We start from the raw sequence: 17,327 nt of genomic DNA on the forward strand, positions 1-17,327 counted from the left end.
CCTGTTACTATAGAACATTTCCTCCCTGTTACTATAGAACATTTCCTCCCTGTTACTATAGAACATTTCCTCCCTGTTACTATAGAACATTTCCTCCCTGTTACTATAGAACATTTCCTCCCTGTTACTATAGAACATTTCCTCCCTGTTACTATAGAACATTTCCACCCTGTTACTATAGAACATTTCCTCCCTGTTACTATAGAACATTTCCTCCCTGTTACTATAGAACATTTCCTCCCTGTTACTATAGAACATTTCCTCCCTGTTACTATAGAACATTTCCTCCCTGTTACTATAGAACATTTCCTCCCTGTTACTATAGAACATTTCCTCCCTGTTACTATAGAACATTTCCTCCCTGTTACTATAGAACATTTCCTCCCTGTTACTATAGAACATTTCCTCCCTGTTACTATAGAACATTTCCTCCCTGTTACTATAGAACATTTCCTCCCTGTTACTATAGAACATTTCCTCCCTGTTACTATAGAACATTTCCTCCCTGTTACTATAGAACATTTCCTCCCTGTTACTATAGAACATTTCCTCCCTGTTACTATAGAACATTTCCTCCCTGTTACTATAGAACATTTCCTCCCTGTTACTATAGAACATTTCCTCCCTGTTACTATAGAACATTTCCTCCCTGTTACTATAGAACATTTCCTCCCTGTTACTATAGAACATTTCCTCCCTGTTACTATAGAACATTTCCTCCCTGTTACTATAGAACATTTCCTCCCAGTTACTATAGAACATTTCCTCCCTGTTACTATAGAACATTTCCTTCCTGTTACTATAGAACATTTCCTCCCTGTTACTATAGAACATTTCCTCCCTGTTACTATAGAACATTTCCTCCCTGTTACTATAGAACATTTCCTCCCTGTTACTATAGAACATTTCCTCCCTGTTACTATAGAACATTTCCTTCCTGTTACTATAGAACATTTCCTCCCTGTTACTATAGAACATTTCCTCCCTGTTACTATAGAACATTTCCTCCCTGTTACTATAGAACATTTCCTCCCTGTTACTATAGAACATTTCCTCCCTGTTACTATAGAACATTTCCTCCCTGTTACTATAGAACATTTCCTCCCTGTTACTATAGAACATTTCCTCCCTGTTACTATAGAACATTTCCTCCCTGTTACTATAGAACATTTCCTCCCTGTTACTATAGAACATTTCCTCCCTGTTACTATAGAACATTTCCTCCCTGTTACTATAGAACATTTCCTCCCTGTTACTATAGAACATTTCCTCCCTGTTACTATAGAACATTTCCTTCCTGTTACTATAGAACATTTCCTCCCTGTTACTATAGAACATTTCCTCCCTGTTACTATAGAACATTTCCTCCCTGTTACTATAGAACATTTCCTCCCTGTTACTATAGAACATTTCCTCCCTGTTACTATAGAACATTTCCTTCCTGTTACTATAGAACATTTACAAATCAAACGTTATTTGTCACAGGCGTAGACTAACAGTGAAATGCTTACTTACGGGTACTTTTTTAACAACGCAGAGTTGTAATAACAATAGAAATAGTAGTGACTAGGCAACAAGATAGATAATAGACAGTAGCAGCAGTGGGTAGCCATCTGATTAGCTATTTAGCAGTCTTGTTTAGCAATCTTATGGCTTGGGGGTAGAAGCTGTTCAGGGTCCTGTTGGTTCCAGACTTGGTCCATTGGTACCGCTTGCCGTGCGGTAGCAGAGAGAACAGTCAATGGCTTCGGTGGCTGCAGTCTGACCATTTTTTGGGCCTTCCTCTAACACTGCTTGGTATAGAGATCCTGGATGGCAGGGAGCTCGGCCCCAGTGATGTACTGGGCCGTATTGACCACCTTCTGTAGCGCCTTGCGGTCGGGTGCCTTGCAGTTGCCATACCAAGCGGTGATGCAGACAGTCAAGATGCTCTCAATGGTGCAGCCGTATAACTTTTTGAGGATCTGAGGGCCCATGCCAAATCTTTTCAGCCTCCTGAGGGGGAAGAGGCACTGTCGTGCCGTCTTCACAACTGTGTGGGCCGTGTTAATTCCTTAGTGATGTGGACAGAGGATACATTTACTTCCTGTTACACCTCGGTCTTGTGCTTATCGTCTCTTCTCTCTCTCTTCTTCTGTCTCTCTATGACGCTCTCTCGCTCTCTCAGATGCAGACCGGCAGGATGCCATCAACCTGTTTCTGCAGGTGTACCAGCCGTCAGAGTCTAAGCCTCACCTCTGGGAGCTGCCCACTGACTTCTACCTGCACCAGAGGAACTCTATGGCACTGGCCCACGACAGGCGCAGGTACCTAATAAATTACTGGGAGGTTATACATATGGAGTGTGCGACTCCTTGTTTTTATAACACACACCACGGCAGATGCGTACACACACACACACTGAAATGCCTGGTGGGAGATCACTTAGACAAGATTACCAGCTGCACCTGTGTTTCTGTAACAGCTTTTACAGCAGAGGGCTTACCTGCAGAACAGCAGTGTGTGTATGTGTCCAAGCTTGTCTGAGTGTGTGTGTGTGTTGCCTGAGAGCGCACGTGAGTGCATACATTTACCTCTGTGTAGAAAGAAAGCTCTGTCCCCACCACCACCACTGTATGTGAGTTTCTGACCGGACAAAGGATCACTTTACACATGCTGTGGTGAGTCTAGAGAGGTTTTATTCACAGCAAGGAGAGGGCAAATGTTTCATCTCTTTTCAATACTGTAAGTTATGGCTGCCTCAGCTGTCTATCTCCTCTACTGTGTGCTAACAGGAGACAGTTATCCCCCTCCACTTACCCTCACTGTAACCCCAGCCTCTATCCCACTGTCTTTTCTCTCACTCTTTATCACCTTCGTCTTCTGGCTCTGTCTCTCTCTCCCTCTCTCTCTCTCTCTCTCTCTCTCGTCTTTTTGCTTTTCTCCTGGTTCTTACCCATATTTGACCCCACTGCTGTGCCTTTCTTTAAAATGTGTTATAATAAACTGTCTCTCTTCTCCATCTCTTTCTTTCTGTTGGTACCTCTCTCGCGCGCCCGCCCGCTCTCTCTCTCTCTCTCTCTCTCTCTCTCTCTCTCTCTCTCTCTCTCTCTCTCTCTCTCTCTCTCTCTCTCTCTCTCTCTCTCTCTCTCTCTCTCTCTCTCTCTCTCTCTCTCTCTCTCTCTCTCTCTCTCTCTCGTCTTTTTGCTTTTCTCCTGGTTCTTACCCATATTTGACCCCACTGCTGTGCCTTTCTTTAAAATGTGTTATAATAAACTGTCTCTCTTCTCCATCTCTTTCTTTCTGTTGGTACCTCTCTCGCGCGCCCGCCCCCTCTCTCTCTCTCTCTCTCTCTCTCTCTCTCTCTCTCTCTCTCTCTCTCTCTCTCTCTCTCTCATTCTTAATTTTTTTTATTTAACGCCCTCTCCACCACCTCGCTCCCTCTCGCTCTTAGAGCCCTGCACAGGCATGAATTTTCAGCCGACCCCTTCCCATGCCCGCAATGTTCAGGCCCTACCCTACCCAGGCCTGATTGCCAAATTTAAGGCCCTGCCCGAAATCACAAATAACTTCCTCCGTTAGTAAATCCATTAGCTGCTCCTCTCTGTCTGTCACTCGCTCCCTGAGCGCTGCTCACTCTGCATGCGCTCTGCTCATGGCGGCTCTGAGTCTTGAGTGTCCATAGCAATGGCTCCTCTTGGGCTGCTCTGCTCAATGAAGAGACATGAGAGCAGTTAGCTGTTAGCTACTTTTCATCATTCTAAACTCAGACAGCTCAAGGAACATTATTATTTTCTGTTAAATAATCTCTCCTGTCTTATATTTGACGAGGTTGAAGCACTTCTGACACCATGCTATGATCTTAGTCAGATATGACTATGGCTCAGCTTCAAAATGTTAGTGATCAATTTAGTGATACCCGAGCTCTACCCGTACCCTAGTAATTGATGAAGAAACAGACCCTACACGGCCCTAACCTGATGTATAATGTCGGGGCCCGTCTGGCTGGGGTCGGGTAGCTGAGCTCTTCTCTCTCTCTCTCTCTCTCTCTCTCTCTCTCTCTCTCTCTCTCTCTCTCTCTCTCTCTCTCTCTCTCTCTCTCTCTCTCTCTCTCTCTCTCTGTCTCTGTCTCTGTCTCTGTCTCTGTCTCTGTCTCTGTCTCTGTCTCTGTCTCTGTCTCTCTGTCTGTCTGTATGATCTGTCTTCATGCTGGGCTGGCTGCCTCCTTTGTGGTTGTGCTGCTGTCATAATGACAGACCCAGATTGCTGTGGCCACTCCATCATTCAGTTACAAAGGCCAAGATGGCTCCGTTATTATCATAAGAAATCAAATCTGCAGTCAGACAGTCCTTTTCCTCTTAACCAGCCACACAGCTCCCTATAATTGCTGTATTTATTTGCACAAATTGGACTTCATTGAGTAAAAGCGATGTTGTATTAGTTGTTAGGCTGTTGTCGAGCTGAATCCTAGTTTCATATCTGGGTTATGGAAGTACGGTATTCATTGGTGTTGTGAAGGTAGAGAATACAACCCTTAAGACATTTATCATCATGTTGAAAGCTGTTAGCTAATCCTTGTTGTGTGTTTCTCTCTAGCTATACATACTGGTGGTCGGAGGGGATCTTATCCTACCTGCCTCTGCCATATGATGAAGGTATCTATTCAATCACACACACATCTGGGTTGGAAAGTAAAGTTTGTCTCAAAGCCAAAATCATGACCGACATAAATAAAAATGGTATACTCTTCACTCATTTCACGGTGTGTGTGATTGTGTGTACAGTATGAGGATATGAGCACGTGGCGTGTGTCGTATGTACAATATGTTAGTGTGATGTGTCCTAATATGTGTGTGTTAGCATGTGTGTCCTAATCAGTGTGTGTGTTTCCAGTTCCCTGTGAGGAGAATATGAAGAAGGTAGGGGTGAGGAGAGTGAACCGTTACGACGAGAGCATCGATACCTACACAGAGTTCTTTAAACCTTACGAACTCACCTCATTCGACGACACCTTCTGCATAGCTATGACCAACTCTGCACGGTACGTACCCGAACCTGCACACAGTTACATCAATATCTACTGGGTCATGGCAACCTAACCATGTTGCTTTTTAGTTTCATACAATGAGATGTCTGAATACTGGCCTGAGCAAAAATAATATAATTGTAAATTGACAATGAAGGTATTATATACAGTGCCTTCAGAAAGTATTGAAGGGGAAGAGACAGGTGAAGGAAGTATTTTTAAGCCTGAGATAATTGAGACATGGATTGTGTATATGTGCCATTCAGAGGGTGAATGGGCAAGACGGCCTTTGAACGGGATATGATAGTAGGTGCCAGGCACACTTGTGTGTCAAGACTGCAACACTGCTGGGTTTTTCATGCTCAACAGTTTCCTGTGTGTATCAAGAATGGTTCACCACCCAAAGGACATCCAGCCAACTTGGCACAACTGTAGGAAGCATTGGAGTCAACATGGACCAGCATCCCTGTGGAACGCTCTTTACACCTTGTAGAGTCCATGCCCTGACGAATTGAGGCTGTTCTGTGGGCAAAAGGGAAGGGGTGGGGTGCAACTACAATATTTGGAAGGTGTTCCTAATGTTTGGTATACTCACCATATGTCTGCTGCAGAGAGACAAGAGAGATTTGGTTCTGGGTGCAGAGATGAGGTTAACTGTGATGTGTTTTTCCTGGGATGATAATGTGGTGATTATGTTCTCTCTGTGTGTGAAGGGAGTTGATGCCCAAGACAGTAGGAGTTGACCCCAGCCCCTTCACTGTGCGCAAGCCAGAGGAGACAGGGAAATCTGCTGTGATTGGGTGAGTGTACTCTACTCTGTGTGTATGTGCGCTCGTATGTGCGCTTCTCTTTGTTCGCTCGTGTGTGTGTGTGGCCTCGTGTGTGTGTGTGTGTGTGGCCTCGTGTGTGTGTGTGGCCTCGTGTGTGTGTGTGTGTGTGTGTGTGTGCACAGGTGTTGTTTATTTGTATTTTTATATTTCTGTGTCTCTACACGTGTATCTGAGAGCCATGGGCCAAAACCAAGACACTCATCTTCCATTAGCTGACTCATATGAGCTCTCACACACACACACACACACACACCACCTCTTTACCTTCTTGAAAACCTTCAATAACACCTAGTTGTTGAGCAACTCTGGGTTTTTGTATGAATATTGAACTCCTGAAAAGGGCATGTATTACTCATTACTGTTAACCAGTCAATGGCTGTTTATTGAGTTATTTACCAAAGCACCACCTTTTAATGAATGAATGATTGACTGTCCGGTATCATTCTCTACTGGAGTGTTATGTAGGCTTCCAGATTGGAGTTGTGTCCATCCGTTGTAGAGAGAGGACAAAGCTTAGATTACACCCAGTCTCTCTCTCTGCCCTCCCCCTACTCTCCAATGACCTCCTGCCTAACCTCAATCTCTCTCTCTCTGCCCTCCCCCTACTACCCCTACTCCCCTGTGTCCTCCTGCCTAACATCACTCTCTCTGTCTGCCCTCCCTCTACTCTCCTCTGTCCTCCTGTAGGGGGAGGGCAGAGAGAGAGAGGTTAGGCAAGATTAAGGCACTAATTGTAAGTCGCTCTGGATAAGTGTGTCTGCTAAATGACTAAAATGTAAGTGCGTGTGTGTGTGTGTGTGTGTGTAGTGCTAAGAGCAGTAAAGAGGAGACGGTGGTCCAGAGGAAGACAGCTGCCAGTGCCCCCCCACCCCCCAGCGAAGAACAGATCTCCAGCAGCTCAGAGGACGACTCGGAGGACGACCGCGACGATGATGGATCAGTGTCCCAACGCTCCACCCCCGTCAAACTACTGGCTGAGTCTGGGGAGAGCCTCCGCACTCAGGAGGTATGGGATGGGAAACGCGCTGACAGACAGACAGACACACACACAGGTAGCCAGCTGAGTTAAATGTCAGCTGACATGCCAACTGGACCTTGGGAGTGAAGGTGCTAACTGAAGGTGAAGATTTCAGTGTTTTCATCCTGCGTTCTGCTGTCGGGATCAAAAAGTCATTCTGTGTCAATTTAAAAAAAGATTTTCAGTGTTAGGTAGCGCTCTCCTGTTTCTCCTCACTTGTTCAGAACATAATTACTTGTCTCTCAGTTTCTCTCTCGCTAACTGGCCCTCTCTCATTCCCTCTCCTTCCCATCTGTCTCTCGATCCTCCCATATGTCTCTCTCTGTCTCCCTCTCTCCTCCTCTCACTCACCATCTCTCCCCCTCTCACTCACAGAGTTGACCTTTCAGAGTTCTGAGTTATTGTTTGAGAACTTGCGGCCACCCACGCCACATTAATTTCACCCCTATCCATAGAGATGATCACAATGATCACATAATCATTCAGAGATGAGGAATTCAACGAAAACATAACATGGCCTACATATTAGATCTGTTTTGTAAGATCTAATCAAAAGTGTATTAATCACGACACAGTTTGAATTCTTATAATGGTTTGATTGAACTCCCCAGGACACTGATGGTTTTGGATGGTTTGGCTTTATAGACTGTAGAGCAGAATGTTGAAGACTAACATACCACCGCAGCTGATATTGTGTTCTATCATTAACATTACCCACCGGTCTAACACCTTGTAGCATAATGATTATATTAGCGTGAATAAAATAAATAAATGAGACTGATCCATGTTCATGTACACACACACACACACACACACACACACACACACACACACACACACACACACACTTCACAACAAAAACAGGGGATCTCATCTCTCGCTTGTGACTCAAGGTCTCTCTCTGTGTTGCCATGACAACTGGACTGGTTGAATATTCTCCTTAGTGAGCAAGCGAGAGAGCTGAGGGAAGGCAATGGAGGTTTGAATTTGAATAGGATAACATAGAAGCGGAGCTGGGCTTTAGCCCTATGATGCCAGCCTCAGTCAGAACACACCATTTTGACCAGAGGCCAATGGCCCTTTTCAACAGTAGTGCACTACAAAGGCAATAGGATGCCATTTGGGACGAAGACATACTGTTGGACTGGTACCCAGGTGGTAGTACCACTGTCCATTAAGAGACTATGGTAGGAAATAAGACCTCATGTGAGTGCTACCGTAAAAGGGCTATTTAGATTGGGAGTAAGATGTGTGTAGATTCCATTGGAGCTCATTCAGGTCTGGAAATTAACTGGGGAAGATGGGGAGCAATTACCAACTCATGAATTGCATTGAACTGACCATCCTAACGAAGTGGATGACTTGGATGTAGTTAATTAATTAATGGCTCACAGTACTTTTCCCTGTGAGAGAGACAACACAACACATTCTGCCATCCTTTAGGTCAGTTGGTTTGGAATGGCCCCTTCCGCTGAGTTCATATCTGATATCTCTGTTTGTCAATCATAGACTGGGTAGGTTTATGGTAGCTTTGTCTCAACTCATCTCTCAACTTATCTCTCCATGTCCAGTTACTGAACCGTCCTCCACGGTCATTCCCACCTTCTGTCCATCTCCTGCCCGCCCTCCCCGCTCAGATGGTTGCCTCCTGTATGTTTTATGACGACCGCCAATTCTACTCTGCCGGAAAATAAAATACAACAAACACATAAATAAAATGGATGGACAGAGGTAAAAAATTGAAAAATAGGCCACTTGAAAGAGACAGAGTAATCGACAGCCAAGCCCAGTGACGTACACCGGGACCCATAAAAATGTCATGCCGTGCCCAAAAACCCAATTGTCCTCAATCTGTTGAGACTATTGTGTGCCACATTTGATGTTGTCTGCGGCGATGGTAACCCAGATGCTGTTTGGGGTCTCTTTGACCGACTAGACCCTCATTGTGTGAAGTAGCGACGAGGTCGGTGGTGGTGAATAAAGTTTTTGTTTTTCGTGTGCTGCCAGGCCGCCACACAAGATGGCTTCCGGTGCCAGCTGAGGGCTTGTGGGTAATTTCTTCCTCCGTTTACATTCTTGAGTGAAGTGTTCTGGTTAAGGGCCATCTCATACTGTCTAAACAGAAGATACCACAGAGGTAAGCTCTCTCCTCTTCTCTGCCCGTCTACACGTGATGAGAGATCGAGAAAGGACAGGAGCCAGGGAGAGAGCAGGCTAGAGAGAGAGAGACTGAGCGAGAGAGAAAGAAAGAGATTACCCTCCTCCGCTGACCCCTTTTATTTTCTCTTACATGTTCATTCACATGCTTTTAGATGTCCATATACCTCTATATGTTTATATGTTCATTCACATGCTTTTAGATGTCCATATACCTCTATATGTTTATATGTTCATTCACATGCTGCTTTGTGTTTTCTGATTCATCCTCTCCCCTCCCACCTGAGTCTTTCTAGCCAGACTCACTCATCCTCACATCCCCAGTAACAGCCACACTGATTGCTTTTGATAACAAGAGGCAAAAAACATTGAATAAAATATCTATTTTTGTAAATATCCATTAACTCCAGTACTGTTTTCTCCATCAGGGTTGATTTATAACATGTTTCCCTCAGCTATATGTTTTCTCCCTTTTCTTTGACCTGGAGTTGGTAGCAGGGAGGGGGTCATGAATATATCGGGGTAGAAGGTTAGCGATTAGCTCACGTGTCGGCACATACACACACGTGTCTCGTGTTGCTGCCTGCTAGTCTGTCCCAGAGAATGGATTGCTGTGGCGCCAGAAAATGCAAAACTGATAAAATATTTAAACAACTGATCATTACCTTGCTGCTTGCCGTGTAATTAGACACACTAATTCAATATTCCCTCTCTGTGTGTGTGTGTGTTTGCAAAGCTTCATTATCTTGTATTTGGTTGTATCCCTCCACCTCCCTCCAGTTCTCTCTTCTCTTGGGCACAATCCATGGCGGCAGGCTGAATCCATAGCCTTTGAATGGAAATGAAGTGCATTGTGTTGGACATAGCGCTGTCCCATCGCCTCAGAGCAGAAGAGTGCTTCAAAGGCTACTGCTGTTACTTAACCACCTCTGGACCATCCACGTTATGTAGGGACAGAAGATGGATGTACACTTCATCCTTATTGTTGTTAGTATTCATTCTCACCCTAGTCTCTTGTGGTGACAATCACAGGCGTTCCAGTCTGTAGTTTTTCTATGTGGCTTTGTTTGCTGAAAACCATCTATTTACTCCCTGCGGACTACAAAGCACACCTCCCACAGTAAACTGCACTTCCCACGTCTAGTGTTTCTCAAGAGGGAAGGATGTGTTGATATGTTTTCCTCAGGTTTGGTCCCTGGTTAGAGGAAGGGGGGTACAAGCTGAACGGTTGCACAGTACAGTTGGAGAGAGCTTGAGGAAGTATAGTCGGAGTTGTTCAGGATGACTGTCTCCTTTCTCTTACCACCTTTTATCCCACTCCTCACCATTACCTCTCACCTCGCTCTAACCTTTTGACCTCTAACATTTGACCCCTGCCCCTACACAGGACTTCCTGCAACAGTCCATGAGGGAAACCTATGGACTCAACCTGGCCGTGTTCCCTGCCGAGGAGGACATGCTCATATATGAGAGGTGAGACACACACACACCGTGAAAAAGAGGTGCTTCCTGTGAGACTGAGTCAGGTTGACAGGTGTTTGATGATTGACTGTATGCAGAAAAGATTGATCTTCACACTGCCGTCACACTGGGTATTGAATTTCAACCCCTGTGAGCTTCTGACCTACTGACACAAAACTGCCCAAATCGTCTAATCATGACGGTGACACGTTTCATTATGTCACATTGAAAGTGGTCCCTGTGAGACAAACGAAACTGATGATCGCCCAGTCAACCAGCCAGTCAGCCAGTCAGTCTGTATGATTGTGATCCTTTTCTCTGTAATGATGATGTTGATAAGGATGATGGAAGACGTCCTGTCCTGAAGACCTGTTAGGAAGACGGGGACAGGCCGTCCCATAGTCACTATTAGGGTGTTGTTCTGAATGGACTCTGTCAACTGGAGCCTGCTAGGTGAGAAAGGCACGCTAATGACCTCATGACAAGGTGAAAAATCTGTTGATGTACCCTTGAGCAAGGCACTTAAACCTAATGTGCTCCAGGGCTGCTGTACTACTATGGCTGACTCTGTAAAACAACACATTTCACTGCACCTATCTGGTGTGTGACAATAAAACATTGTATTTATTTTTCTCTCACCACCCAACATCAGAGACCCTTCAAATTAAAACCATTTCACCTCTAAAACACGCTGAAACAAAACTGTTCGTTCTTGAACACCATGTCCAACAAATATTTCCATGTTGTTCATTGGTTCGCATTACAATAAGGATTGTAAGTCATTTGACTATTGCTCGCTGAGTGCATCAAGGTGTGACCCTGGTATACACGGCCTCTCAGCTCCTCATTCACATTTAATAAAACGAGTGGTGATGAACACTCACAGCTAATGTTACACACTGTTGCAGTATGGAAATAACTAGGCACGTGGCATTCACACACAGGGCAGGATAATGGAACTCTAGAGTGGGGAATGAAGTTCAGGGTCCCAGGAGAGAGTTGAAGGGAGGAGGTTGGGGTGTTGGTCATTTTTGGCCACCATTTTGGAATAGTAAGGTCCCTAAAGAAGGGAGTCTTTGTGGAATCACTCAAAGTATGTTTTGTTTTATTTCGACTTGGCGTTAATAATACTATGAATATTGATGAAGTGCCGCACAGGCCTAAAGTTATTTTAATCTTATAAAATCATATACACTGAGTATACCAAACATTAGGATGAAAAAATGAGAGGGAACATTGGTTGGGAACGCTTTTGCCTTCAGAACAGCCTCAATTCGTCGGGGCATGGACTCTACATGGTGTCGAAAGTGTTATACAGGGATGCTGGCCCATGTTGACTCCAATGCTTCCCACAGTTGTGTCAAGTTGGCTGGATGTCCTTTGGGTGGTGGACCATTCTTGATACGTACGGGAAACTGTTGAGCGTGAAAAACCCAGCAGCGTTGCAGTTCTTGACACAAACCGGTACGCCTCGCACCTAATACCATACCCCGTTCAAAGGCACTTCAATATTTTGTCTTGCCCATTCACTCTCTGAATGCCACACATACACAATCCATGTCTCAATTGTTTCAAGGCTTAAAAATCCTTCTTTAACCTGTCTCCTGTTGTTAATGTTTTGTATACTCAGTATATAATCATATTTCAATCAATAGGGTGGTAGGGTTGGGGGAAAAGATAATAATAAAAGGGGGATTAGAAATGCTGCAAACAATTAGTTTGATAGAACCCCAACTCTATCTGCAATATTGAAGCTGATCTTATTTTAATATTTTCAGCTGCACGTTATGAGGAGGGGGAAGAATGGGGGGAAGGTGGAGAACAGTTTTCTGAGTTGAAAAATGATTTGGGGTGGACTCTGCTGAAGGCTTACAAAAGGCTTGCAAAATTGTTTGACTGTACATGGATAAAACCAGCAAGACCGTGTGTTTTTTTTCAGTGATGTGAATTCTTCATCTCATCACCATCTGCTCCCTCTGATCTTTGCCCCTGTACACACGCATTGGAACATATTGGCACTTACGCATTGGCACATACACATTGGCACATACACATTGGCACATACACATTGGCACATACAAACACACATCAACACTTTGCCAATCATTAACTCAACATTACATCCATCTCTCGATACAGCAGACTGGCCAGTTTCTATCCTACAGACTTACCAACGGCAGGTTGTGTCCTCTCTTACTCTCTGTAGCTACAGTGCCTTCAGAAAAGATTCATACCCCTTGACTTATTCCACATTTTGTTCCAGCCTAAATTCAAAATTGATTAAATTGATGTTTTTTCTCACCCATCTGCACACAATACCCCATAATGACAAAGTGAAAACATGTTTTTAGAAATATACAGAATTATTTCATTTACATAAGTATTCACACCCCTGAGTCCATACTTTGTAGAAGCACCTTTGGCAGCGATTACAGATGTGAGTCATTCTGGGTAAGTCTCTAAGAGCTTTGCACGACTGGATTGTGCAACATTTGCCCATTATTCTTTTTTAAAAATGTTGAGCTCTGTCAAATCGGTTGTTGATCATTGATAAACAACCATTTTCAGGTCTTGCCATAGATTTTCAAGTAGATTTAAGTCAAAACTAACTCGACCACTCCGGAACATTCACTGTCTTCTTGGTAAGCAACTCCAGTGTAGATTTTTCCTTGTGTTTTAGGATATTGTCCTGCTGAAAGGTGAAATCATCTCCCAGTGTCTGGTGGAAGCAGACTGAACCAGGTTTTCCTCTAGGATTTTGCCTGTGCTTAGCTCCGTTACATTTATTTTTTAATCTTGAAAAACTCCCCAGTCCTTAATGATTACAAACATACCCATAACATGATGCAGCCACCACTATGCTTGAAAATATGGAGAGTGGTACTCAGTAATATGTTTGGCACAAATCCAATACAACACACAACACTTTGTATTCAGGACAAAAAGTGAATTGCTTTGCCACATTTTATGCAGGATCACTTTAGTGCCTTGTTGCAATTGGGATGCATGTTTTGGAATATTTTTATTCTGTAAAGGCTTCCTTCTTTTCACTCTGTCAATTAGGTTTGTATTGTGGAGTAACTACAATGTTGTTGATCCATCCTCCGTTTTCCCCTATCACAGCCATTAAACTGTTTTAAAGTCAGCATTGGCCTCATTGTGAAATCCCTGAGCGGTTTAATTCCTCTCCAGCAACTGATTTAGAAAGGACGCCTATATCTTTGTAGTGACTGGGTACATTGATACACTGTCCAAAGTGTAATTAATAACTTCACCATGCTAAAAGGGATATTCAATGTCTGCTTTTTTTTTTACCCATCTACCAATAGGTGCCCTTCTTTGCAAGGCATTGGAAAACCTTCCTGGTCTTTGTGGTTGAATCTGTGTTTGAAATTCACTGCTCGACTGAGGGACCTTACAGATAATTATATGTGTGGGGTATAGAGATGAGATAGTCATTCAAAAATCATGTTAAACACCATTATTGCACACAGTGTGTCCATGCAACTTATTATGTGACTTGTTAAGCACATTTTTACTCCTGAACTTATTTAGGCTTGCCATAACAAAGGAGTGGAATACTTATTGACTCAAGACATTTCAGCTTTTCATTTTTCATAACTTTGTAAACATTTTGAAAACATAATTCCACTTTGACATTATGGGGTATTGTGACAAAAAAATCTCAATTTACTCCATTTTAAATTCAGGCTGTAACACAACAAAATGTGGAAAAAGTCAAGGGGTGTGAATACTTTCTAAAGGCTCTGTACATACTGTGCCTGTATGACACATACAATGAATGGCTCATTAATGTGTACTGTATGTATGGTCTATATGATCATATCTATAATCTCCCTTTAGAAGTGTAGTTCTACTCTCAACATCCTAGCTTCTCGCCATGTGCTACGGCAGCCTCCACTATAGTAGCCATCATAGCGTAGAGATGGAACTCAGGACACAGAGGAGGACCTCAGGTTAGCCACGGCTGTCTCGTCCTCAATGAACAACTGAGTGTGTGTGTTGGTCCTTTGAAGCCCTTGGATCCTAATCCCATCAGTAGTACACACAGACACACACACACACGTCTCCCTACCTGTGGGGCGTCCTGATGGAACCACAGAAATTGAGAGATTAATCAGGTCAGGTGATTCTCTCTCCCCTCACAGCCCTGTATTTATAGCTGCTGTTCGTCATACTGTCCTTTGTTCCTGTGTCCTTCTGTCCCCTGGTCACTCAGTTATCACATTTTGGAGGAGCTGAACAGTACTGGGAACGATTGTATGAAGATAATTATTGGTTATACGTTATGGCTTTCTTTGTCATTTTATATGTACTGTACACGGTACTGTAGCACTATGGCTCTTGTAGTTAAGTGTATTTTTAGTGTACTATGTGTACTCAAACCTTAATTACGTACATACACTATGTGGCCAAAAGTATGTGGATACCCCTTCAAATTAGTGGATTCAGCTATTTCAGCCACACACGTTGCTGACAGGTGTATAAAATTGAGCACACAGCCATGCAATCTTCATAGACAAACATTGGCAGTAGAATGGCCCGTACTGAAGAGCTGTGACTTTCAACGTGGCACCGTCATAGGATGGCACATTTCCAACAACTCAGTTTGTCAAATCTCTGCCCTGGTCAACTGTAAGTGCTGTTATTGTGAAGTGGAAACGTCTAGGAGCAACAACAGCTCAGCCGTGAAGTGGTAGGCCACACAAGCTCACAGAACAGGACCGAGTGCTGAAGTTCCAAACTGCCTCTGGAAGCAACGTCAGCACAAGAGCTGTTCGTCGGGAGTTCATGAAATGGGTTTCCATGGCCGAGCAGCCGCACACAAGCCTAAGATCACCATGCGCAATGTCAAGCATTGGCTGGAGTGATGTAAAGCTCGCCGCCATTGGACTCTGGAGCAGTGGAAACACGTTCTCTGGAGTGATGAATCACGCTTCACCATCTGGCAGTCCAAATTACAAATCTGGGTTTGGCGGATGTCAGGAGAATGCTACCTGCCCGAATACATAGTGCCAACTGTAGAGTTTGGTGGAGGAGGAATAATGGTCTGGGGCTGTTTTTCCATGGTTTGGGCTTGGCCCCTTTGTTCCAGTGAAGGGAAATCTTAACGCTACAGCATACAATGACATTCTAGACGATTCTGTGCTTCCAACTTTGTGGCAACAGTTTGGGAAAGGCCCTGTCCTGTTTCAGCATGACAATGCCCCCGTGCACAAAGCGAGGTCCATACAGAAATGGTTTGTCGAGATCGGTATGGAAGAACTTGACTGGCCTGGACAGAGCCCTGACCTCAACCCCATTGAACACCTTTGGGATGAATTGTAACGCCGACTGCGAGCCAGGCCTAATCGCCCAACATCAGTGCCTGACCTCACTAATGCTCTTGTGGCTGAATGGGAGCAAGTCCCCGCAGCAATGTTCCAACATCTGGTGGAAAGCCTTTCCAGAAGAGTGGAGGCTGTTATAGCAGCAAAGGGGGGGACCAACTCCATATTAATGCCCATGATTTTGGAATGAGATGTTCGACGAGCAGGTGTCCACATACTTTTGGTCATGTAGTGTATGTATTGAGCACATCGATCCCAGGAGAGAGCGGAGGTGGACTGACCATAACACAAACACAATCAGTAGACCAGTCGCTTGGTGTCGACAGAGAAGTCACCCAGCATGTCACCTTGACCATCTAACTGAGGGATGGACGACATATGCAGCAGAAGGAACCGAAAACCATACCGTCCTATAGCACACTGGCCTTACTGAAGAGCTCAGTGACTTTCAACGTGGCACCGTCATACTGGTTGCTTGGGGGGGGGAAAACCATGAGACATTCTTCACCCAAACTAAATGAATACCATACTGACTTGATTTGGAGAAGTTAAACCATGAATCACATGACTAAAAAAAGTCGGGGGAAATTACGCTTCATCAGAAAATCAGGTGGCTGCTCAAACAAGAACACCTGCTCTTTCCATGACATAGACTGACCAGGTGAATCCAGGTGAAAGCTATGATCCCTTATTGATGTCACTTGTTAAATCCACTTCAATCAGTGTAGATGAAGGGGAGAAGACAGCTTTATGAAACTTCTGACACACTCACTCTATTCCAAAAGTAGTCCGTGCAAAAAGGCAGAACCCAAGGTCACAGGTACAGTACTAGTCAAACGTTTGGACACACCTACTCATTCAAGGGTTTTTCTTTATTTTTACTATTTTCTACATTGTAGAATAATAGTGAAGACATCAAAACAATGAAATAACACCAAAAAAAGTGTTCAACAAATCAAAATATATTTTATATTTTAGATTCTTCAAAGTAGCCACCCTTTGCCTTGATGGCAGCTTTGCACACTCTTGGCATTCTCTCAACCAGCTTCACCTGGAATGCTTTTCCAACAGTCTTGAAGGAGTTCCCACATATGCTGAGCACTTGATGTCTGCTTTTCCTTCACTCTGCGGTCCAACTCATCCCAAACCATCTCAATTGGGATGAGGTCGGGTGGTTGTGAAGGCCAGGTCATCTGATGCAGCACTCCATCACTCTCCTTCTTGGTCAAATAGCCCTTACACAGCCTGGAGGTGTGTTGGGTCATTGTCCTGTTGAAAAACAAAAGATAGTCCCACTAAGCGCAAACCAGATGGGATGGCGTATCGCTGCAGAATGCTGTGGTAGCCATGCTGGTTAAGTGTGCCTTGAATTCTAAATAAATCACCCACAGTGTCACCAGTGTCACCCCCACACCATCACACCACCTCCTCCATGCTTCACGGTGGGAACCACACATGCGGAGATCACCTACTCTGCGTCTCACAAAGACATAGCGGTTGGAACC

The 17,327-nt window shown here is 44.2% G+C and overlaps 1 protein-coding gene across 1 annotated transcript in view; it reads left to right on the forward strand.

Moving 5' to 3' along the window:
• fig4a (FIG4 phosphoinositide 5-phosphatase a) overlaps positions 1 to 17,327 on the forward strand; it is an 88,963-nt gene that overhangs the window by 61,024 nt on the left and 10,612 nt on the right. Inside the window, exons 17-22 of the mRNA XM_041860313.1 lie at positions 2,168 to 2,306; positions 4,576 to 4,634; positions 4,873 to 5,020; positions 5,719 to 5,805; positions 6,643 to 6,841; positions 10,398 to 10,483. Of these exons, the coding sequence (XP_041716247.1) occupies positions 2,168 to 2,306; positions 4,576 to 4,634; positions 4,873 to 5,020; positions 5,719 to 5,805; positions 6,643 to 6,841; positions 10,398 to 10,483 (718 nt within the window). The remainder of the gene's footprint in view (positions 1 to 2,167; positions 2,307 to 4,575; positions 4,635 to 4,872; positions 5,021 to 5,718; positions 5,806 to 6,642; positions 6,842 to 10,397; positions 10,484 to 17,327) is intronic.

Source organism: Coregonus clupeaformis, chromosome 33, assembly GCF_020615455.1.
Source record: "Coregonus clupeaformis isolate EN_2021a chromosome 33, ASM2061545v1, whole genome shotgun sequence".
NCBI classification, from domain to species: Eukaryota; Metazoa; Chordata; class Actinopteri; order Salmoniformes; family Salmonidae; genus Coregonus; species Coregonus clupeaformis.